Source organism: Danio rerio, chromosome 3 (genome assembly GCF_049306965.1).
Source record: "Danio rerio strain Tuebingen ecotype United States chromosome 3, GRCz12tu, whole genome shotgun sequence".
Taxonomy (NCBI): Eukaryota; Metazoa; Chordata; class Actinopteri; order Cypriniformes; family Danionidae; genus Danio; species Danio rerio.
Window position 1 is genome coordinate 20,494,522 of NC_133178.1, and position 25,274 is coordinate 20,519,795.

At 41.6% G+C, this 25,274-nt stretch overlaps 1 protein-coding gene across 2 annotated transcripts in view; it reads left to right on the plus strand.

Annotated features, from left to right (window-relative positions):
- Positions 1-25,274, plus strand: part of crhr1 (corticotropin releasing hormone receptor 1) — a 225,860-nt gene that overhangs the window by 89,809 nt on the left and 110,777 nt on the right. For both annotated transcript variants that reach the window (XR_012400935.1, XM_691254.8), the window contains exon 4: positions 3,580-3,699. Coding sequence is in view for 1 of the 2 variants with exons in the window: in XM_691254.8 (XP_696346.3) it covers positions 3,580-3,699 (120 nt within the window). In the remaining variant the exon portion in view is untranslated. The remainder of the gene's footprint in view (positions 1-3,579; positions 3,700-25,274) is intronic.

Sequence of the window (25,274 nt, forward strand, 5' to 3'; positions counted from 1 at the left end):
GCTTATCTTCCGATGAGTTACTTTTCATTTGCATTCCAACTGATTATTTCTTCCGGGTGCTCTGGTTTTCCCACAGTCCAAACTAAACATGTACTGTAGGTAAAATGGGTAAACAAAATTGGCCATAATGAATGAGTTTGTCTGGAAATGAGAGAGTGTATAGGTGTTTCCCAGTTAGGCTTGGGCGATATTACGGTATTATGGTATACCGCGGGATCTAAAAATAGCAACGGTGTCAGTTTCAATACCGTTATACCGTCATAAAGTATTAAATATCCTTTATTTAATGCCTAAAAACGTGTGTGTGGTTGTCATCACGGGACAGTGTGGAGGAGAGAGATAGAGGAAGAGGGAGGGGGAGAGGGTGAGAGGGAGAGGGTGAGAGGGAGGGGGAGACGTGACGTGACGAGTTGCGCTTCAAAGTGTCCTGCAGTTTGGCAGTTTAGACTGAACAGAAGGGAGACGTGGTTAATATGAACGAGAGGTCTGCATTAGAGCTGAAGATCTTTGCCCGAACCCGGCGAGACTCGAAAAAATCCAAATCCCTGCATTAAAATCCATCCCTGCAAAGGTGAAACAAATGATGACGAAGTAGTAAAAAAAGGAGAATTTTGACGGCGGTCAAGCCAGTCAGAAAGAGCGGTTATTCCAGCCGCAGGTATTTAGCGGTCGCTCATACACTGCGTATTACGGTAGAGCCCTAAACCGCAAGCTGACAGGTAAAATGACGAGGCCACTCGCTACCCTGAAACTACGGTCATGGAAAATTAAATGGATGTTCCTGACTGGTATAAGATGAATAAACAATCCTACCCAAAACTTGCAAAATCAGCCAGATCAGAACTCTGCATCTCGACCTGTAGCAGTAGCAGTGAAACGGTGTTCAGTGCTGCTGGACGCACATGAGCGCAAGACTGCGCTAAAGCCAGTGGATTTAATAATGTTCCTCCACAAACACACGTAGCCTAATCTTGGTGAGTAAAGGGTTTTAAATTATAAATAAATATTAATTAAACCATATAATCATAATGTAGACAGAGTATACAGACTAATGGTGGCATTATTCTTTTATTATTCAGCTTCAATTTAGTTACTGCCAAAATACCCGTCATCATTTAGAGTTTATTTGATTTGTTAAGCAAGATTTCTTTTCATTGGTGTGTTGGCCAATTTAAAGGCTAAGTGCATGTAGACCTATAGAGTGCTGAGATGTTACGATGTTACAGAGGACTTATTTTATTTCTTTGTTCCAACTTTCAAGTGGGATATAGTCTACGTTTGTTACGAATAAATGCTGTTAAAACATATAAATGACTCATTCTTGAAAAAATGCATTAGAGCTGTAAGGGCTCGGGCTTTATAAAGCTGTCAATCAAAATGTACGTGTCGGACTCGGGACCTATCGGGTATAAATTTTATGGCCCGATTACAGCTCTCTGCATTCCCGCGGGAGCCGACCAGATTTCTTACGGTGTGGGAGTAAATTTCTGAATAAATCGCGGGAGAGATGTGTGTGTGTGTGTGTGTGTGTGTGTGTGTAAGACAGAGAAAGTCTCTGTCTGTCTGTCTGTCTGTCTGTCTGTCTGTCTGTCTGTCTGTCTCTCTCTCTCTCTCTCTCTCTCTCTCTCTCTCTCTCTCTCTCTCTCTCTCTCTGCCCAAGGTCGCATAGAAGGTATTCAGTTTCTGAATGGTTTAGGCTCAAGCCAACAGTTTGGTGACGCTGTCTGAGCCTTACGTCATAATTTTTTTTATTACGCCGGTAATACCGGATACCGGGGTAAAATATGGAGGCGGTTTGACGGTCTCAAAATTTGGACACCGCCCAAGCCTATTCCCAGTACTAGGTTATGGCTGGAAGAGCATATACGCCGTGTAAAAGGTATGCTGGAGTAGTTCGCGGTTCATTCCACTGTGGTGACCCCTGGTAAATAAGGGACTAAGCTGAAGAAAAATTAATGAATGAATATTTATTTGTCTACAAGCTAGCCATTATTTGACTGCTTCACAGTTTAACACATGATAATGTGTTACAGTTCAAAGCAATCATAATAAAGTTAGTAGTTTATAAGGTTTTGTAATGATTCCATTATATGAGAATAGGGTTGACTATACTACAAGTATGTTCAGTGCCCACCAATTTTTTTTTTTTTTCAGCAGGGCTGGGTAAGGAATTGTATGAGTACTATAGAAAAAAAAAAAAGTGAAATTTTGTCCTTAGAATATCATTAAAACCAAAAAACTCAAAAAAGATTTTGTTAAGGGGTGTCAGAGGCATAATTTAACCAAATACATTGAAAAAAAATAATTACCTACAAATTCTAAAACGGATTAAAGAATTAGATAAAAAAAATCCATATATATATATTTTTGATTGACCACAGAACAATGATATGCCTATTTAAATTGCCTAAACAACTTAATTAACCTAATAAAAAATGTAATCACACTTTAAACTGAATACTTTTATCCAGTAAATAACTAGTAAAATATTATGTAGTGTCAATCAATCGTTCATTAATTTTCTTTTCGGCTTAGTTATTAATCTGAGGTCGTTACAGTGGAATGAACCACCAACTTATCCAACATATGTTTTAAGCATGACACCAATGCACATGACAGCAACTCAGTGCATTTAAGCATGTAGACATGGTCAAGACGATCTGCTGCAGTTCAAATTCAGCATTAGAATAAGGAAGAAAGGTGATTTAAGTGACTGAACGTGTCTTGGTTGTTTGTGCCAGACGGGCTGGTCTGAATATTTCAGAATCTGTGGATCTACTGGGATTGTCACTCACAACCATCTCTAGGGTTTACAGAGAAGGGTCATAAAAAGAGAAAATATCCAGTGAGTGACAGTTCTGTAGGTGCAAGGTCTTGTTGATGCCAGAGGTCAAAGGGGAATGGCCAGACTGGTGCAAGCTGCTAGAAAGGCAACAGTAACTCAAATAACCACTCGTACAACCAATGTATGCAGAATGGTATGCATGGTTTTTTGAACATGACAATGAGTTTTGAACTCAAATGGCCTCCACATTCACCAGATCGTAATGCAATAGAGCACCTTTGGGATGTGGTGGAACAGAAGATTTGCATCATGGATGTGCAGCCGACAAATCTGCAGCAACTGCGGGACCAAAATCTCTAAGGAATATTTGCAGTGCCTTGTTGAACCTAAGCCATGAAGGATTAAGGCAAAAAGGGGTCCAACCTACAGTAGTACTAGTAAGGTGTACCTAATAAAGTGGCCAGTGAGTGTACAAGCTACAGTAGCATGCTCCAAAACAGTGACAGAATTCATTCATTCATTTTCTTTTTGGCTTAGTCATTTTATTAATCATGGGTCAAACTAACACATGATTTAATAGCATTTTTAGATGAATACAATTATTTTAAGATGGGTTTTTAGCACATTTTACTTTAATTTCTTTCAAAACACGAAAAATTATGAGAAGTGCCAAACTACAAAATCACTGAAAAGTATAATTAGTTCTTGGTGTCATTACTTTGTCATTAAAAATCCATTATGTTGAGTCATTTCTTAACATTTACACTCAGACCTCCTCCTCCTCTGCCTTTCAGGTTTATTCTGTAACACTTCCATTGATGGCATTGGAACATGCTGGCCCAGGAGCAGTGCTGGAGAGGTGGTGTCCCGGCCCTGTCCCGAATCCTTCCTTGGGGTCCGATACAACACCACCAGTAAGTGCCCAGTATTTACACTGAGCTTTTTTTTTTTCACTTTTATCCCATCTGGAAGACTCCATCTGCTCTTGTTTACAAGAACACAAGCTGTTTATTGTTTTATATCTGTTTTATCGAAGATCTAGTTGCCCGACTCTTATAGTCTCGCGTTCTCTTGTCAAGTCAATGTTGTCGGACTTCAAACAATGGCAGGTCTTTGGGGATATTTCTGCGCCTGTGTCGTGTGGACGTAATGTTTTGGATGAATATATACATCTGGCACTGCTTGATAGGAACAGCAGCAGTGCTAGCGTCATAAGCAAGCTGACAGCTGAGAGCTTCAGTACATAACAAGCTTTCAGATTTGTGTTTGCATGTGTGTGAGAAAGAGGGAGGGAGTTTGTGTGTGTAAGTGTGCGTGCGTCTGCCAAATTGGCCTGTGTGTGGCGGGCTGCATGTAGGTCAGTTTTGGAGCTGTTGTTTGCTACCAAGTAATGTTTTACCATTGCTAACAAGCTCACTAATTGTTCTGCCAATGTGAGTGTATGCAGACTGTGTCTTATGTGGTGTGTGTGTGTGTGTGTGTGTGTGTGTGTGTGTGTGTGTGTGTGTGTGTGTGTGTGTGTGTGTGTGTGTGTGTGTGTGTGTGTGTGTGTGTGTGTGTTTACTGGCTGTAATGAGAGAGAAGCTACTGTGAAAAGGTGTTACAGTCTCCCTCAGAGACAGATAGTTGTTCCATCTTCTCCCTGTGGATGGAAGGGGAGGTTTAATAAAATGAAACTTTTGTCATCTTCCAGCTTTTTTCATTTCTTTCTTTTTAATTCAATTGTCAATTTGTTATTTATTTTGTTTGTTTCTTTTTGTCTTCTCTTTAATTGTTCCTACATTTCTCCTCATCTCTCATTCATTGTCTTTCTTTCTGCTTGTCTTGTTTTGTCCTTTCATTTTAACTGTTCATTCTATTTCCCTTTCATCGTTTTGCTTCATTGAACTGTCCTTTTTTCCATCATCCTTCCTTCCTTCCTTCTTTCCTTCCTTCCTTCTGTCCGTCCTTCTTTCCTTCCTTCCTTCTGTCCGTCCTTCCTTCCTTCTTTCCTTCCTTCTTTCCTTCCTTCTTTCCCTCCTTTCTTACAGGTTTGTATTTTACTTTATTTCTATCATTCCTACATTTATTCTTTTGTTTATGTTGATCCTTCTTTCCTTCCTTCCTTCCTTCCTTCCTTCCTTCCTTCCTTCCTTCCTTCCTTCCTTCCTTCCTTCAGTCCTTCCTTCCTTCCTTCCTTCCTTCCTTCCTTCCTTCCTTCCTTCCTTCCTTCCTTCCTTCCTTTCTTTCCTTCATTTTCCTTCATTTCATTTTATCTTCACATTCTCTCTTATTATTTGTCTTCCTGTCTTCCTTCCTTTCCCTTTTCTTTTCTAGGACTGTAATCATAGCTGCACCTAAGTCTGGTTTACTTCTGTCAAATAAACCCTGTGGGCTGCATATTCACAAGCCTTTACAGATCTCTCAACTTTAATATTAGAGATAGTGTTAGATTAACAAAACATTTTTGAGCGCAAATAAGCACAACACAGTGGATCTTCCAAGTATGTAAAAGTGGATCTGCACTTCTCAACTCAACTGCACAATGTGATTGACTGAACAGTATGCATTAGTATGTGCTTTAATTCAATCGTGTTGATTGATTGATTGATTGATTGATTGGGTGATTGATTGATTGATTGATTGATTGATTGATTGATTGATTGATTGATTGATTGATTCATTCATTCATTCATTCATTCATTCATTCATTCATTCCTAGAAGCACATGTTGCTTGTTTAGTGAACAGATAAGGACAAGTAAAGTTTTGTTAATTTTTTTTTTCTTAGGAGAGAGGTAAATGACAGAATAAAGTTTGATGCCATATTCATTAATATAGATATAATATTATAAAATAAATATATGAGAATACAGAAATTGTGCCAAGGGACAGAGAGAACGTTCGAGGTTACTAAAGTAACCCTTCGTTCCCCGAGGAGGGGAACGGAAGCACTATAAGTGGATTTGATTGTAAAATCCACGCATTGGGAGATTCGGTTCAGAAGCTACTCGTCTGAAAGAGTATTGAACGGGCCAATTAAGAATGAATTGGCAGCGCAAGCCTGCGCAGGTGAGCGGCATAAGCAATCAACTGAGTATATAAGCTCACCTGGCGCCAGCAGACGCTATCCTTTTTAAGCTGAAGAGACTTTTAACAGCTAAGGGACAGTCATTATGGCGACGGAGTATAGTGCTTCCGTTCCCCTCCTCGGGGAACGAAGGGTTACTTTAGTAACCTCGAACGTTCCCCTTCGGGGGGAACTCCAGCACTATAAGTGGATTTGATTGTAAAATCCACGAGTTGGGAGCCCATTGAAAGCGCCATAATGACTGCACCTTACCAACACCCACCATGAGAGAGCGGTCAGGCAAGCGTGACGCACCCAGATCACGAGAGGCGTGGTCCTCCAACGTGCCCTTGGCCCTAACTTATCCTACTTCAAAGAAGTTTTACGGAATAGGTATCTTTTTTGGGAGTCGCTAGCGTCTAGATAATTCTAGGAAACACGACAGTACGTTGGGAAGCGTGCCATCCCAGTAGGGAGGACGCTGCGGAGACCATCCGCACCCAATAGGGGGAACAATGGAATTACATATGGACTAACCCTGAAAAGGGGGAGTGCGCATAAGAAGGTGGTTAGCAGATAGGGAAAGCACGGGTCCGCCCAGGGGGGGAACTTAACCGTGGCGGAAAAGCATATGGGGATCACCAGCGGGGATCGGCCATAGCAGGCACCTATACCCAAAACGCGGGCTGACCAGCGGGCAGACCTACTACGTAATGGGCCAGCAAGTGACTCCTCCGCTGAGTCAGTGCTGGGGGCCTCGAAGGAATCTGCAGGGCTCACCGAATGGGGAACTTTACTGACAGACAGGAGGGTGCACATCTCTCCGTGTTAGGGAAAAAAAGGCACCGCAAGCGTGTACAACACCTACCGAGTTGTTTCCTCAATCACCAAAGGTACCTAACACCCTTGAGGAAACCGGCTCCACTCGCAGATTATAAAATCTTGCAATGTGTTGGGTGTCGCCCAGCCCGCAGCTCTACAATGTCTGCTAAAGAGGCGCCACGCGCACACGCCCAAGAGGATGCAACGCTCCGAGTGGAGTGCGCATGCACTCCTGGAGGGCGCGGCTGGCCTCTGCTCAAATAAGCACATGAAATGGCCTCCACAATCCAGTGGGATAAACGTTGTTTAGACACGGCACTTCCCTGCTGCCGTCCGCCATAACAGACAAAGAGCTGCTCAGAAGATCTAAAGTTCTGAGTACGGTCCACATAAATGCGCAGAGCGCGAACTGGACAAAGTAAGGACAGGGCTGGGTCTGCCTCCTCCGGGGGCAGCGCTTGCAGGGTTACTACCTGATCTCTAAAGGAGTGGTAGGAACTTTGGGCACATAACCCGGGCGGGGTCTCAGAATAACGTGAGAAAATCCCGGCCCGAATTCCAGGCACGAGTCACTGACCGAAAATGCCTCCAGGTCCCCGACCCTGTTAATGGAGGCCGACGCGACCAGCAGAGCTGTCTTCAGGGACAGAAATCTTAAAGATACTGTATCGAGTGGCTCGAAGGGATCAAATCGCAGGCTCGCATGAGAGGGGGGCGAGTTGGATTAATTCGCCTAGCTCCTCTGAGGAACCGGATGATGAGGTTATGCTTTCCCACGGTGCCGCCAGCCACCGCGTCATGGTGAGCGGAGATGGCAGCAACGTAAACCTTGAGAGTGGAGGGCGACAGCCTGCTGTCCAGCTTCTCTTGAAGGAAAGAGAGCACAACACTGATCTGGCAAGATCGGGGGTCTTCTCTGCGAGAGACACACCACTCAGTGAATAGACTCCACTTCAGGGCGTAGGCGCGCCTCGTGGAGGGGGCTCTAGCCTGAGTGATGGTATCAACCACCGCGGGCGGCAGGTTACCTAAGTCTTCCTCGCGTCTATGGACCACACGTGGAGGCTCCAGAGATCGGGACGAGGGTGCCAGACGGTGCCTTGTCCCTGAGAAAGTAGGTCCTCTCTCAAAGGGATCTGCCAAGGGAGGGCCGTCGCGAGGAGGGAGAGCTCTGATATCCAGGTTCGGTTGGGCCAGAGGGGCGCAACTAACAAAACCTGCTCCTCGTCCTCCCTGACCTTGCACATTAACAGCGCGATCAGGCTCACTGGGGGAAACGCATACTTGCGTACGCCCCGAGGCCAGCTGTGGGCCAGTGCATCCGTGCCGAGAGAGCCCTCGGTAAGGGAATAAACAACTGGCAATGAGCGCTCTCGGGGGAAGCAAACAGATCGATCTGGGCCTCCTCGAATCGCGCCCATATCAGCTGGACAGACTCGGGGTGGAGTCTCCATTCTCCAGATTGAATCTGCTGCCGTGAGAGCACATCGGCTGCACGGTTGAGCATACCTGGGATGTGAATGGCGCGCAGCGACTTCAGCCGCGGGTGACTCCAGAGGAGCAGACGGCGGGCGAGCTGAGACATGCGGCGAGAGCGCATACCCCCCATGCGGTTGATATACGCCGCCGCCGCCGCACTGTCCGTCCTGACCAGCACGTGTTGCTGCCCCAGCGCCGAAAAAACGGCGGAGAGCAAGGAACACTGCCAACAGCTCTAGGCGATTGATGTGCCAATGCAGCTGGGCACCTACCCACAGGTCCGCAGCTGCATGCCCGCAACACACGGCTCCCCAGCCTGTGCTGGAAGCATCTGTCGAAACAACAACATGACTGGACGCCTGTCCCAGAGGCACACCGGCCTGCAGGAACGAGGGGTCGTTCCAGGGGCTGAGGGTGCGGCGACACAGCGCAGTAACAGAGACTCGGTGTGTGCCCGCATGCCATGCGCGTCTCGGAACTCGATCTTGAAGCCAGTGCTGAAGTAGTCTCATATGGAGCAATCCGAGCGGCGTGACGGCCGCAGCGGAAGCCATATGCCCCAGGAGCCTCTGAAATATTTCCGTGGGACCACTAACTTGCTGTCGAGCTCCCTCAGACAGTTCAGCAGCAGGCGAGCGCGCTCTCCGGAGAGGCGCGCTACCATGGTGACCGAGTCCAGCTCCATCCCGAGAAAAGAGATCCTCTGCACCGGGGCGAGTTTGCTCTTTTCCCAGTTGACCTGCAACCCCAATAGGCGGAAATGCCGGAGCACCTCGTCTCTGTGCGCAGTCAATTGCTCCCAAGAGTGGGCTAAAATCAGCCAGTCGTCGAGATAATTGAGTACGCGGATGCCCGCAAGCCGCAGAGGCGCTAGGGCACCCTCCGCGAGTTTGGTGAAGACCCGCGGAGACAGAGAGAGCCCGAAGGGGAGGACCTTGTACTGCCATGCTCGACCTTCGAACGCAAACCGCAGAAACTGACGGTGGCGTGGAAGAATGGAGACATGAAATACGCGTCCTTCAGGTCTATGGCTGCAAACCAATCCTGAGGACGAACGCATCGGAGGATGCGCCTCTGCGTAAGCATTCTGAACGACAGCTTGTGAAGGCAGCGATTCAAAACGCGCAGATCTAGGATTGGCCGTGACCCACCGCTCTTTTTGTGTACGATGAAGTACGGGCTGTAAAACCCGCTCTCCATCTCGGCTGGAGGTACCGGCTCGATTGCACCTTTCGCCAGGAGGGCAGCAATCTCCTCTCGCAAGACAAGGGCGGACAGGGGATAGACCCTGGTGAAATACACGCCCGTAAACCTGGGAGGCCGTTTGGAGAACTGTAGTTCGTAGCCGAGTCTGATCGTGCGTATGAGCCACCGCGAGGGGCTGGCCCGCGCTAACCAGGCAGGCAGAGCCCTCGCTAATGACGTCATCGCAGCAATCGTTGACGTACCCGCGGAGGGGCAGCGAGGAGCGGGTGTGCTGATCCGGGGAGCGCGAGGGTCCCACAGAAGAGCTGGAGGAGAGCGATTCGCTCTGGCTCCGCACCCTGACTCCGGAGGGGGGGCTTGGGGGCTGGGAGAAGGGAGACCGTCCCCCCAGCGCCCGTGAGCCGCTGGCGGAGCATGCAGACCCTGCGAGCTGAGAGGCGGCGCGTCCCAGGCTGGCAGGGCCTGCAGTGCCCGTGAGCCACTGGCGGAGTGCACCGAACCTACGAGCTAGAGAGCTGAGCTCAAACTGGCAGATTTCGGGCTGTCACCTCTGGAGAAGTGGAAAAGTGCCCTTTCATTTCATGGCAGTAAAAAGTGCCGTTGGAAATGGCACCCCGCCCTCCAGCGGGGAAAGAGCAAGTTCCCTCCTCTCCAGATGACCTGTCCCAGGGACGCTTCGCGGTCCGTTGCCAGACTTAGCGGCGTTCCGGGCAGGGGGAGTGGCCTGCTTCCGAGGTGCTCGACGCGCTCGCTTCGCCAGAGGCGAGTGCGGGGGCGGTGCAGCTCTCGTAGGCGGGCGCCTTCGGCGAGGAGCAGGTATGGATGGCACGGCGGGCGGAGCGGGCTTACGGGGCCGCCGATTAGACATCACCCATCGGACTGCTCTCTCACTGCCTCGAATTCCTGGGTGAATTCGCAGACTGTGTCGCCGACTAGCTTGGGATATGGGCGAGTCAAGAAAGCGGACTTTGTCAACTTCGCGCATATCACCAAGTTTTGTTAGAGGTGGGGCTTCTGGACCACTAGTGTGGACATCGTCCTCCCCAGAGCACACGCAGCGGACTTAGTAGTCCGAAGAGCTTAGTCGGCTGCGGTGCGAAGCTCATAAGCCTGGGTTGGACCCACCCTCGTGCAGCTCAGCCAGCGCCTGCGCTTGGTAGCGCTGGACGGTGGCTATCGCATGCAAGGCGGATGCAGCCTGGTCCGTAGCTTTGTAAGCTCTAGCTCCGAGGGAGCCGAAACTCACAGGCTTTGGATGGGAGACAAAGCAGACCCCGCCAAGAAGAGGCGCTGTGCGGATTAACCGCCATAGCACACTCAACCTGAGGAATCGCCACATACCCCCTGGCTGCTCCACCACCAAGAGTGGTGAGGGTGGAGGGACACGCAGCACGAGCAGAAAAAGGTGCTCTTTAAGACCGTGCGAGCCTACTGTGCGTCGCCGGGAAGAAGGGAACGCCCCTCTAGTCGGTCCGGCCGCGGAGCTGGGGGATAAACCATCTCCAACCCACGGCCGAAGCAGCCCGGGAAAGCACGGCTAACACGTCCGTTTCAGTATCCGTTTTGACAGCGCTCACCTGCCCGAAGGGGGCGAGCGGGTCCGGATCATCGTCGGACAATGAAAGCCCACCCTCCGATGCCGCGGAGGACATCTGATCTCCGGTGACAGCGAGCGTGAGAGCTACCATCTGATTAGACGGATCACTCCCAGCGCCTGAAGCTTGGATGGAGCGCTTGGAGGAGCGAGAGGTCCGCGAGCCCTTAGGCGGCGGATTATCTCTCGCTGGAACCCTCAGATCTGCCCGAGCGCCCGCTGCAGAACAGGAGGCGACTGGGGCGGCTTGCTCTCTCACGAGAGTTTGCCGCGATCTCAACTGCGCGACGGTCATGGCCTCGTAGTGACGACATGAACCGCCCCCGAGCACCACATTAACATGCTGGACCCCAAACATGTAATGCAGTGATCGTGCCCATCATCCGGAGCCAGGAAACCCCCGCAACCAGAAACGCACAGTCGGAGCGCCGTCTTGAAAAGGACGTGCTGCACGACTGTGTTGCTCTTTTAGGATGCTTTGCAACAATACGCACCGCTCTGGAGGACCGGACCCAAAGGGACGCCAGGCAAGGGAGAAACCCAGCTCGACCATCTGCCGCTGCGTGGACTCGCTCTGGACCGGGAGACACTCGTTCGCTCGAAGTGGCTGTAGACAGCAGGAGGAACCCTCATGAAGCTCGATCAGAAAAGTCTCTGAAGCGAAAAGGATAGCGTCTGCTGGCGCCAGGTGAGCTTATATACTCAGTTGATTGCTTATGCCGCTCACCTGCGCAGGCTTGCGCTGCCAATTCATTCTTAATTGGCCCATTCAATACTCTTTCAGACGAGTAGCTTCTGAACCGAATCTCCCAATGCGTGGATTTTACAATCAAATCCACTTATAGTGCTGGAGTTCCCCCCGAAGGGGAACTAGAGTTCTCATTTGTTTGTTCGGTTTTATCATTGATAATGGTCACATTTTCTTGTTCATCTGGAAGAAAGCTTAAAAAAGAGATGCAGTAAAATGTGAATAAAATTAGTTTGGAACGCTCTGTTGATAAGTGTTTTCAAATAATTTGTAAATAAATACTCTTATATATGAAAGTAGGACCCTTAAACCATAGACACCAGATAAGTTGGTTAGTGTTTTAAGATTTACTGGACCTAGCAGCACAAATGATTTGTATAGTCCTGTGGCAGCAGCATATTGTAAAGCTTGGGGCAGTGTGTGCAGCCGAAGCAGGAACATAGTGTTCACAGTGCACTGCACACAGTCTGTGCTCATCTATTGGTTTTTACCTGGTTTATATATGTATTTCCCCAACTGGAGTTACATTTGTATATATTAATGAGAAAAATAATTAATAAATTAATAAATTGCTGAATTCAAATTATTTTATTGGCTAATCGACATTTTGATGTACATTTAATTTTTTTTTTATCAGTTTAGAACGTACTAACCATATATAAATATTACATAAATAAATATTATAGTAAATATTTTGGGTAACATGGTTGCCTTACAGCAAGAAGATCACTAGTTTGAGTCCCGGCTGGGTCAGTTGGCATTTCTGTGTAGAGTTTGCATGTTCTCCCCATGTTGGCGTGGGTTATCTCCAGGTGCTTCAGTTTCCTCCACAAGTCCAAACACATGCGCTATAGGTGAATTGAATGAACAGATGTTATAGATGTTTCCCAGTACTGTGTTGCAGCTGGAAGGGCATCCACTGTGTAAAACATATGCTTGATAAGTTGGTGACCCCTGATGAATAAAAGGACTAAGCCAAAGGAGAATGAATGAATGAATGAATGAATAAATAAATGAATGAATGAATGTACTAATGTATTTGATCACTTATCACTGTGTGTGCAAAAAAATGCATTACATGGCATTTGCATTTCACCAGAACAGTACAAACCGCAAGCAAAATGAACCAATCGATGACTTTGTGGAAATTCGGCTTGTCACAGAGGTAAAGAGGTGGGCATTAGTTCAATCAATACCACACAAAGCAAGATAATTATTTCAATGACAGATGCAAGAGCACTGGAATATACTCGCATCACATTCCAAAATAAACTTGCATTACCCAAACAGACAAACAGTATCGAATGACACCGCCATGAGGTTTTGCTTTCTGCGAATTGAGTGTACTGTCAGTGCTGTAAACGATAGGATCGTCAAACATGTACTTGCCTATCTTATTGACCTTTCTAATGAGCTTTCTGCTGCCAGAATCATTCATTAGCTATTGAAAATCCATCTTGCCTTTTGACTAATTGCAAACTCTCTCTTGAAATCCACACAAAGACATCTCCAGTCCCTTACAGTGAAATGTCTTTTATGGGACCCTCGAATTAAGAAGACAGTCTACTAACACTCTAATGACTGATACTTGATGTGCTTTATTTGCAAAGCAACTTATACTCAACAAAATATCAAAGAACTGTAACACATCAAGCCAACAAAAGCCAATGTGCTACATCTGGGCCAAAACATTCATGCTTTAACACACTGCAAAAAATACAGTCAGTAGGTCACTAGCATTAACAGTTTGTGTGTGTGTATACTTTTTTTACATGCCAGTGGGGACTTAAACCTGAATTCACACACTGTATAGGGACCAAGATTGAGGTTCACTTGGGTAAACCTGCTTATAATTCACACAGAATGAAGTGATTTATCCCCACTAGGATATAGGAAAAAGTGTGTGTGTTTGTGTATGTGTGAGAAAATAACCCTCTATATTAGCATCAGTATCTGCAGTCTATATTTATCATTCAGAAAAGGAAATTGAAACTAGGACTACAGACACAAACATTTAACAAAGTGGCAGTCACCTACAATTTTAAATATGAATGATGTTCACTTTCTTTGTTCCCGGCAGCTCGCATGGCTATGAATATATTTGTGTAATGAAATGCTCTGGTAAGATGACATACAATTAGAACACCCGTCTGTCTGTGCCATCTTTAATTTTTTTTTCTCACTTTCATCATCTTTAAATCTTATTTATTTATTTATTTATTTTTATTTATTTTTTTGTTAAGCATCAACTTGTATGAAAGACTAAGTAGCCAGTGAGAGTTCTGCCTCACCAATGCTGGCAGCCAATCAGAGTCCTTTCTAAGTGATGACGTAGATGTTGACAGTCAATCAGAGAGTTCTCCCTCTCACTATTACCGCCAGCTGCATGCTGACAGCCAATCAGAGTTCTCTTAGCAAGCACTCAGCAGTCTCTCGATAACATTGGCTGTGGGCTGAATGTTGGTTTGGTGTTTCATGGGAAGATCTAAGGAAAGTAACACATTTTGAATGAAGAAGTGTGAAAAGTTTGACATTTTGTATAGAGAGTTTGGGAAAATATATTGCTGCAGTCATTTAAAGGCGTTTACTGTGTTGAGACTTCATATTCATATTTATTTCCCTTGCCTTTAAATTTCATCTGTTAAAAGTGCTCTGTTTTTCCTTGCTCTATGTTTTTGTGAAATATCTAAAAAAGAAACAAAATCGAAGGCGGGTTAATTAATACAAATTAAAGTAATGTTTTCTATTTATTTTTGAAATATTATGTAATAAATTAGGAAAAGGATCTCAATGATATTTAGTTTTTGGCCCTTCATATGAAAAAAATTGGGCCCCCCGTCCCAGATGATATACAACATATGCAATTTTGATGCCTATGCTACACATCTCCTGATAAAAATTTGTAATAATACAATGAATCACATCAAATTTTTATTTTATTTTATTATCAATTATACTGTTATATACAAACTACATTGGTATAAATGGGCATCTTTTATTATTTAAATGATAATGGTCCAGAAACAAGCATTATATGTTCATATCAGACAACAGGTGGCAGCTGATCATATTCTTTTGTTAAAGTCATTTGTAAAGATTTTTCAATCTCGCGTATCTTTGAATTTGCAATTTAACTAAGTGCTTCCATATGTTCCTGATTTATTTCAAATCAATGCACACAATTAACTCTTACTATATATAGATTTAGCCTCTCAACGATACTATATATAAATGTATTAGAACAATATTGCCTACAATAATTTCCCACCAACAGTAAGACTATGTGTACATCTATTTATTATCTTCTACGTATTACATTGCATATTGTATGCTGTTTTGTCTTTTGGGAGAATGTTGTTGTATTATGTACTGTCTGTATTTTGCATGGAGCCAGCACCTAAGCTTTTCACTCATCATAGTAAACATGCTGCTGCTGATGTGAGAATAAAAGAGATTTGATTTGAATTGAATTTGAAGTTGAATTTAATTTACAGTTTTTTCTGAGGAAACTTGGATCATTTCGGGTTTGTACCTCTATGATGGCACTGTTTTATAAGCAATTTATTGAAGCATTGAAGCTGCATTGTAAAATAAGTATAGGTTAAGTAGTCTTGTGAAGGTGGCAGGCAAGATCATCGTTTTTAACCAAACTGGTCCAATGGTAATTTACCGTTATTATGTTTTAAAGAGAGCTCAGGGTATCTTATTCACCCAGGATCACCCATTGTAATTCTGTGTTTCAGTTGCTGCTTAAGGACGTCGTTTTAGAGTTCCTATATGCAGGACAAGCAGAATTAGAAATTCTTTTATAATGGTGGTCATTAGGTCTTCAAATGAGTTCAGTGGGAAGGGTATGCATCTAAAAATGGTAATTTGGTAATGTGTGGATGGAACTTCGCCTGTGTTATGGCATCTTGCTGCAATTTTAGTTTCCTAAACAGGATAAAAAAGTTGAGTCTGAATCTGTTATATATAAAAGGCACTGATTACAGTTGATTACGGAATATTTGGTGGAGATGCATCCTACCCTAAATCAGCAGCATAATGTTGTGCAAAGCAGAGCATTTTCTAGAATTTTCTATCAGCAGTGCTCAATTATGCTCCTGAAGATCCATCTTTCTGTAAAATTATCCCTAATTGAATACACCTGAGCCCATTAATCAAGCTCTCAACCCAAAATTGCTCCCCAATAAGTAGATCTGATCATGGCACATTATGTTTTGATTGCAGAAAATCTGAGTGGGATAAAAACAGGTGAGCTGTTTTTTATTCTCCTCTGGTTTTTTAGTAATTCATTAATTCATTTTCCTTCAGCGTAGTACATCATTTATCAGGGGTCACTACAGCGGAATGAACCGTCAACTATTCAGGCATATGTTGTATATCGCAGATGCCCTTCAAGCTGCAACCCATTACTGGGAAAGTAATTACTGAGAAAATAATTTGCAGCAAACCAAGCAACCTGCATTCATTAATTCTTTAGACTTCACAGTAAATTATATTAAGTCGCACATATAGTTTCTGGCACATGGGATTTACATCAATCAGTTTTCAATCATGTATTGATGATTCATGAGTAAGTGAACTATTCTTTACTTATCAATTTTTTTTTCTGCTATTTTGTCCCATGAGCAATTTGTGCAGCTCTCAAGTATTCAGGTTTTACAGTGCGTCAGCATCTGAAATTAATTATCTGTTTTGTGTGTACCTAATAAAGATTAACGAGCAAGTGAACAATTTTGGACACTGCAGCAGTCCTTTGGGTTTGTTTAGGTGTAAGTTCTTTCCAGCTCACAGTATTGACTTACTAATCTTCTCTTCCCCCTGTAGTGCACAATGGGTCATTTACTATAAGGGGTGGGTCATCTGAAGACATCCACAATCTATCTGAAAACAAATTTGGAAAGCAATTTAACTTAGGCTTACATTAGTGCTGTTCAGTGATCCAAATTTTAGGTTTGGTTACAGCTTGCAACAGTTCCAAGGCCCCCAGCACACTTGGCCTGGAAGTTTCTTGTGAGTTTGAAGATCTAGATTAGCAGGTTTTGTTGGAGTTTGCAATAAACTAAGAAGAGGCCCTTAAAGAGCAGATTTGGACAACATTGCTTTAAATTTGTATGCTTTCACTTCTCCTTATCTGCTTGTTAATTATGACGAGATGCAAACCAGCTTCCGGAACCAAGCGCTATATTAAACTGTATGGGGAGACTCATCAAATGGTAATAATAAATGTTTAAAAAGCGATGTAATACTTTCAAAAATCACGCTTGTAATCTACATATACAGTTAAAGTCAGAATTATTAACCCCCCTTTGAATTTTTTTTCTTTTTTAAATATTTCCTATATAAGGTTAAACAGAGCAAGGAAATTTCACAGTAAAAATCACATTATGTCTGATAATATTTTTATTTCTGGAGAAAGTCTTATTTGTTTTATTTTGGCTAGGAAAAAAAAACCAGTTTTTAATTTTTTAAAAAACATTTTACGGACAAAATTCTTAGTTTTTTTTTCAATAGTCTACAGAACAAACCATACAATACATTTCATAATTACCCTAACCTGCCTAGTTTACCTAATTAACCTAGTTAAGCCTTTAAATTTCACTTTAAGCTGTATAGAAGTGTCTTAAGAAATATCTAGTCAAATAGTATTTACTGTCATCATGGCAAAAAAAAAAAAAACAGTTATTAGAAATGAGTTATTAAACTTTTATGTTTAAAAATGTCTTGAAAAAATCTTCTCTCCGTTAAACAGAAATTGGGGAAAAAGTAAACAGGGGGGCGAATAATTCAGGGGGGATAATAATTCTGTATATAATATAAAATGTCCAGAAAGTGATTTTTTTTATAATAAATTGTTAAAATATTGATTTCTGGGATGCAACAAGTCTAGAGACTTGTCAAAAAAGTGGTCTTAAAAGAATATTTTCTTAATTCACATAAGTAGTGGCTTAGACCTGGAAACAGTATTTCATATGTCATGACTTAACAAGCGGATAGTTCTAAACCTAGCATCTAAATAACATAGCATGCCTCTCAAATTCATTAAACTGCACTGAACGTACAGTATGCTGTTCCATAGTTTAACCTTGTTCTATACACAAGTCTCCAATTGACAGTTACCTTTCTGCATATGCACTAAGGAGTTTGAACTGACAAGGCTTTAAAATATGTACAGCTGTTTTGTTTATTGTTGCCAGAGTAGTCAAAGCACAAGCTGTAACACCATGTCCAAACAATACACAATGCAACACTGCAACACACAATAAAACATTTTTTTTTTTTTTTAAAGGAGTTTTCCATGTAATATGAGAAAACTAAAGTCTTTGCATTCGGGAACATTTGGGAATATAGCACATTCAGGTTTCCAAGGTGAATGTGGACCTTTGCTCTCAAGGTCGAACATCAAAAAATAAGATCAAGAATCATAGTGTTATTCTGGACTCAGATATGAGTTCCAGTAGCTATGTCAAAGCAGTAAATAAATCCGCAAGCTGTCATCCTAAAAAACAGTACAAGAATTAAATGCATTGACATTTATTGCCATACTAAAAGCAACAACAGATAGTTTACCTAAGAAATGTGCAAACACCAGTCACCCAGCTGCCTATTAATAATGTTTAAAATGTATTAGATTATATGCCTTTACCATGTCAGTGTCTATATGTTTTTGTCATGACACGTTTGGTGCAGACAGCCAAATTGATTGTCGCTGAAATCTTGTTGCATGTTGTTAGGACACCGTGTAAGACACAGCCTCTTTTGAAAAAGAAGTGGGAAGTGGAATCTCATTTGCATTTAAAGAGTCACATAAATACAGTGAATATTTGCTTTCACACAAAAAGGGGCATTTAGATCATGATGTAACAAAAGGGCACAACTTGACTCTTTTATAGTGGAATATTCGTGTGGCTGTCAGTATCATTATGTTAATCTAAAAGCAAAAGTCGAAGAGAGAATCATGATTTAACTAAATAACCTAAGTAACTTTAATAAAATCAGTGTTGATTTCATTTACACACAGCAAAACAGTGTCTCAAAATTGACCTTCGATTGTCATAATCATTTTGACTAGTTCATAGGCTTGTTCCAGGCTAAATTTTATACATAATACACTTCACAATAAAAGACTGCAGTTCAGATTGTGATTTATATGATTTTTTGGAAGATTGCCCACCCTCTTTCATTAGAGCTAGACTGCTATTTTTAGTGCACAGCATTTAAAATGTACACTTTTTTTTCATTCACTACCTCCCTATGTAGTGCATTCTAATACTATGGTTTGAAAATGGAATATCTTATGAAAGGCTTGTTTTAGCACATTGCGGCTCCTGGGGAAAATGTGAAGGCATAAAGTTCTGAGTTGCCACCTCCAGGCAAGTGTGTGAAAGTTAATTATACTCCCACTGCGGGAGGAGGGTTTTACATGATATGACATAACTCCTCATCCCTCCTCTTTCTCTCTCTCTCTCACTCTCTGCTTCTTCCTGTCTCACTTTCCTGCTCTTCTTCAGGCATTGTCAGTCTCTCTCTGACCTTGACAGACGCTTTTATTGCCTATGCGTTTTGCAAAGGCTGCAATTCAGCACTGTTTCAGTCAGCTTTTATGACAGGTAGAGAAAACTGGTTCAGTGGCAGCTGAGGAGGGTCTTTTTTTCATTATGCTAAGTGACATTTGTACTCCACGGGTCACCGGCAGAGCATAAAACAGAGCTTTGACAATATTCTGTATGTAGAAATGCACATATTCCTGTAATTGATTCTACATGGCTTCACAACCAGCTTTTGAAGCTGTGACCAATACTGAGTCCAAAAATGTATGTATGTACATTATATCCAGTTGAAGTCAAAATTATTAGACCTCCTGAGAGCAAAGATTTTTTCACAGTATATCCCATAATGTTTTTTTTTCTTCTGGAGAATATCTTATTTGCTTTATTTTGGCTTCAATAAAATCATATTTAAAATTTTATAAGGTCAATATTATCAGCCTTTTAAGCAAGATATTTTATTATTGTAACAGAACAAACCACTTTTATACAATGACTTGCCTTTATTACACTAACTTGCCTTATTAACATAATGTATCTAGTTAAGCCTTTAAATTGCATATTAAGTTAAATACTAGTTTCTTAAAAACTATCTAATAAAGTATTATAATCTGTTACCATGGCAAAGGTAAAAGAAATCTGATTTAGAGATAAATTATTAAAGCTATTATGATTAGAAATGTGTTGGGGGAAAAACAGCAAAAAACAGAAATTGGGGCCAATATTCAGCGGGCCAATAATTTTGGAGGGCTAATTCTGACTTTAACTGTATGTCTGTCATTCATTCATTCATTCATTCATTCATTCATTCATTCATTCATTCATTCATTCATTCATTTATTTGTTTTATTGGTCTTTTTAGTATGCTATATTCATATTGTCATATGCAACCCAGGCTCGTTCTAAAAAAAAGTACTGCTATATACATCTCTGAAGAGCGTTAAATACGTCCCAGGAGCTATGTATTTTTGCAGTTATTGTTTTCGTGAATCCACCAAGGGCTGCTATGTATGCTTTTACAGATCTCAAACTTGTCTTGCGAGTGCCATTCATGCCTGCTGTTCTTGTGTGAAACCATCAGAGGCCCCTGTCGACTGAATGATTGACTGACCGATCAACTGATCCACCCTCCTTCTTTCCTAAAACCCAACCAATTGTATTTCAAAAGCACAGATTGACCCGATTACCCATTTCCCTAAAGCCAATTGACATTTTTTTAAAAATCTGTACATACATTTTAGTTCAGCATCCAGAACTTTTGTGTAATTGCATCCCTGTTTAATGTTTGTCGTTTTTTTTTTTTTTCATATTTATTTTCGTCACTTGTCACTTTATGTACACTAGAAGCTTCTTTAATTTAAACAAATTCCTTGTGTGTGTAAAGCACACTTGGCAATAAAACCAATTCTGGTTCTGATTCTGAAAAAGACTTCTGGCTACATAATTCGCAATCTTTAGTAATGTATATAGGGTTACATTTTCAAAATGACTTTTTTCAGTATAATGAAACAGGCCATAATTCACAGATTTTTATTCTAGTATGATGATAATACTAAAATATTATTTGAAAAGTAGAATTATATTAATAATAATAATAAAAAATAAATAAAAATAATAATAATAATAATAATAATAATAATAAAAATAATAATAATAAATAGATAGATAGATATTTTATATCATATTATTGTAATATTATAAAAAATAATAATATTGTGTAAAATAAGTCTGTTTTGCCCTTTAAAGACTTAATTTATTTAATCAGAAACACTGTAAAACAGTAATCTTGTGGAAAATATTGTTTTTATTCTGTATCCCAGTTTAAAGGGAATTCAATTATTACATTATTGATATTTTTGATATCAATGATGAGAGTATAAGTGACACGGTGGCTCAGTGATTGGCACTGTTGCCTCACTGCAAGAAGCTCACTGGTTCGATTTCAGGCTAAGTCAGTTGGCATTTCTGTGTGGAGTTGGCATGCTCTTGCTGTGTTTGCATGGGTTTCCTCCAGGTGCTCCGGTCCCCACAGTCCAAAGACATGCGGTATAGCTGAATTTAATAAACTAAATGGGCCGTTTTGTGTGTGTGTGTGTGTGTGTGTGTGTGTGTGTGTGTGTGTGTGTGTGTGTGTGTGTGTGTGTGTGTGTGTGTGTGTGTGTGTGTGTGTGTGTGTGTGTGTGTGTGTGTGTGTGTGTGTGTGTGTGTGTGTGTGTGTGTGTGTGTGTGTGTGTGTGTGTGTGTGTGTGTGTGTGTGTGTGTGTGTGTGTGTGTGTGTGTGTGTGTGTGTGTGTGTGTGTGTGTGTGTGTGTGTGTGTGTGTGTGTGTGTGTGTGTGTGTGTGTGTGTGTGTGTGTGTGTGTGTGTGTGTGTGTGTGTGTGTGTGTGTGTGTGTGTGTGTGTGTGTGTGTGTGTGTGTGTGTGTGTGTGTGTGTGTGTGTGTGTGTGTGTGTGAGTGAGTGAGTGAGTGAGTGAGTGAGTGAGTGAGTGAGTGAGTGAGTGAGTGAGTGAGTGAGTGAGTGAGTGTGTATGGATGCATCCCAGTACTGAGTTGCAGCTGGAAGGGTATCCGCTGTGCAAAACATATGCTGAATAATTTGGCAATTCATTCTGCTGTGGTGACCCCTGATGAATAAAAAGGACCATGCTGAAGGAAAATGATCTAATGAATGAATGATGAGAATATTTTTGTGGAAATGGCTTTTTTTTTTTGTGTTCAAATTAACTTTAATCAATTCAACAATGTTTATTATCAGTAAAAGGAAGTTACAAAATGCTCTTTCCAATACCAGAACAACAAAATGTAGTTTATTTTTGCTGTTTTTTTATATATTCTTCCTAATCACGAAGCTACTTTTCAACAAATATTTTAGCGCTCTTTATAAATAGCCCAGTACTGTGTTGTTTTCCAGCATTGTTCACTACTCATCACAGCAAAAACAAAAAAAGACTACAGTATGCTTTCCGAGGAATCACTGACTACCTTCTATTTGTCTGGTCTCAGCATCAGATCTGCTTCAGGCAATTGTGTGGTTGATCAGACAGGCTGAATGTGGAGGTTTGCAGGAGGCAGATGATTCACTGTGTAGCAGTTCCTCTGTGCCCTGTTTGCCTGTGTGAAGCTGCCATTCACCTTCAGATGCTCGATCGATATTGCCATGAGCAAATGGCGAAGACGAGAGGAAGTTAGTGAGAGAGTAATGGAAAGAGTGTTTCCTTCTCTGCAGTAAGTGTTTGAGTTGGCTTCAGGTTTTTTATTTATTATTATTTACCTGAGACTGAGTTTGTTGCTGTTTTAAGGCTCTGAGTGTAGACTCTCCAGATTTTACTTAGCAGTCAAGTTGAACTTTTGAATTGCATCAGAAAGTTCCTAAGGAAGTTCCCGATTAAAGTTCTTTCATGGTTTATTTGTTTACTGCTTGTTTATTTTAGAACTGAAGTCTTTCCCGGGAGATAAGACGAACTCTAAAAGGAAATGTTATTATCTGATGGTGATTCCTCTGCTTTCTCTTGCTATTTTATTGATGTGAAAGAAAACAAAAGACTTGTATGTATACAACAGATATACTGTTGCATCAGGGATGAGTGAATTGTAGATCATTTGACCAGTGACACACACAATCAAGCTGAAACAGCACTTTTTATGTGAGTGATGACACTTGAAAAGGTGGTTATGATATCATTGTACAAACTGTGGTGATTCTGCACATATTACTGCCAATCAGTTAAAGGGATTGAGACATCTGTATTGTTATTGCCTGTTTGCGGCTATCCAGAGAAAGGACGAGTGATTTTTATTTTCTTGGGAGAAATTAGGTCAATACAGAAAACATGGATGGATGATTGGATGGATCAATATAGAGGACAGATAGATGGGTCTTGTTTCCCCATCCCTGTTCCTAGAAGCACACCAACAATATATATTTTGAATGCCTTCCTTATCTAACCGATTCAGGTTTTGGAAAATATCTAGTGTTGGTGTGCCCTTAAGAACATGGTTGGGAAACACTGATATGGTTCAATTCAATTTATGTTTGTTTGTATAGCAATTTTACAATGCAGATTGTGTCAAAGCAGCTAAACATAGAACTTCTAGTAAATTAAAACTATCAGTCCAGTTTTTTTTTTTTTTCATTTCGATGTGGTTTGATTTTACTGCTTAAAGTCCAAACACAAAAGAGCAAATCCATCGTTGTGCAGCTCCACAAGTCCCAATCTAAGCAAGCCAGTGGCGACAGTGGCAAGGAACGAACTTTACCAATTGACGAAAGTAAAGAAAAAAAAAAAAAAACTTGAGAGAAACCAGGCTCAGTTGGGCACAACCATTTCTCCTCTGGCTAATCTTTTTGTGCAGAGTTGCAGTCTTGGTGGCAGAAGCTGCAGGTGTAAGTAGGTCACCAGTGGGTGTTCAGGCTGGCCCACAGGATCAATGCGTAGACTTAGTCACTGGAGTATTTCAGGAATAAGTCTCATGCTCTCCACTCTTCCATGACCGCCACAGCACCTGCTCAGGATACAGCCTAGTCCAGGATTATGGATACCTTGGCATCATTTCTTCACAGATCTTGGATCACATCAATGGTGCTGCACAATCTCTAGAGGCCTCGGGATATGATGATGGGTGGATGGATGAATAGATGGATGAATGGATAGGTCAGTATGGATGGATGGATTGATGTGTCAATATAAAGGGCAGCTGGATGGATTCCACTGTAATTGCCCTCTACTGAGTCTCTTATGATCACCATTTATTAAATCAAGGCTGTAATATTCTGATGTGTTATTACAGTTTTAAAAATGTATATCTATTGTTGTTTTATATATTTTAACATATTAAAAAAAAAATAGAAAATAAAATGTAATCGAATAAAAACTTTGAACAAATTGAAATACATTGCCTCTAGTCAAGTTGAGCTTTATTCTCATTGCGCTACATGTGTGGACAATATATAGAGGAAGGAAATATCGTGTCTCGCAGGACAACCGTGCTACATAAATTAATCATAAATAGAACAGAACACTGGACACATGAGCTATTTTAAGAAAAAAAGAAAAAAATAACTATCCATACCTAACATACTATAAGATATGTGACGTGACTGTAAAAAAATATATATATATACTAGCTTTGGAGACATAACATAAATTCCGCTTGGCTGTGTTGAAAATGACAACAGTGTATTCAAAATGCACTGCGTCCCCACTGAGCACAATTGTAAACATGAAGATCGCTAAAACGGAACAGTAAAAATACTTTGAAAGCAAATTACAAAAGAGTGATGACTTTTGTCACTTTAGTTTAAATGTTAATATGTTCTAAACAAATAAAGCATAAGGGGGATAACTGGGAAAAGAACACACATCTTTTTTTACATCTGTGTTACCAGCAGTTTTAATTATTGATACAAACGCGCACTTCATAGCCGATCTATATTAAATGGATAAAAGTGCTTAATTGTCTGGAACTTAAAATGTAATGAAAACTTTGTTATTTATTTACACAGCCATAATTATAAAATTAATACTAGTAATAGTAATACGAGAATGGAAAACAATAACATTCAATCAAAAAAACCCAATGCATTAGGTAAAAATAACCCATAGTTGGGAAGGTGCTATAATAATAGTTGGGTAATATGTTGGGGTGTTTTTAACCCAAATATTTTAACTAAGTATATATTACTTGTACCAACAAACATAAGAGTCTTCATAGATTAGACTCAGCATTATTAGAAGTTTTACAGCATGTGTTCAAATTAGTCAGGATGAAGCACAGTATGTGTTACCATTAAACCGCAGAGCTCTTTGAAGCATGATGCAATTCTAACCCTATTTTCAGCCTCAGTACTCTAGGGTAAGACATTTGGATTGTTCTTGCTGGAGTGCAATATAAGTGTCTTTGGGTAAAATGCTTATGGCTTTACTGTACTTCAGCATTTCTGTCAGCAGAGTTCTGGAGTGCTCAAGTGAAAATAACATTGCCCCAGATTCTCACGTTGTTAGATTTCAGCCTCTTTTTTTATGGATTTTTTTTTATATGAAA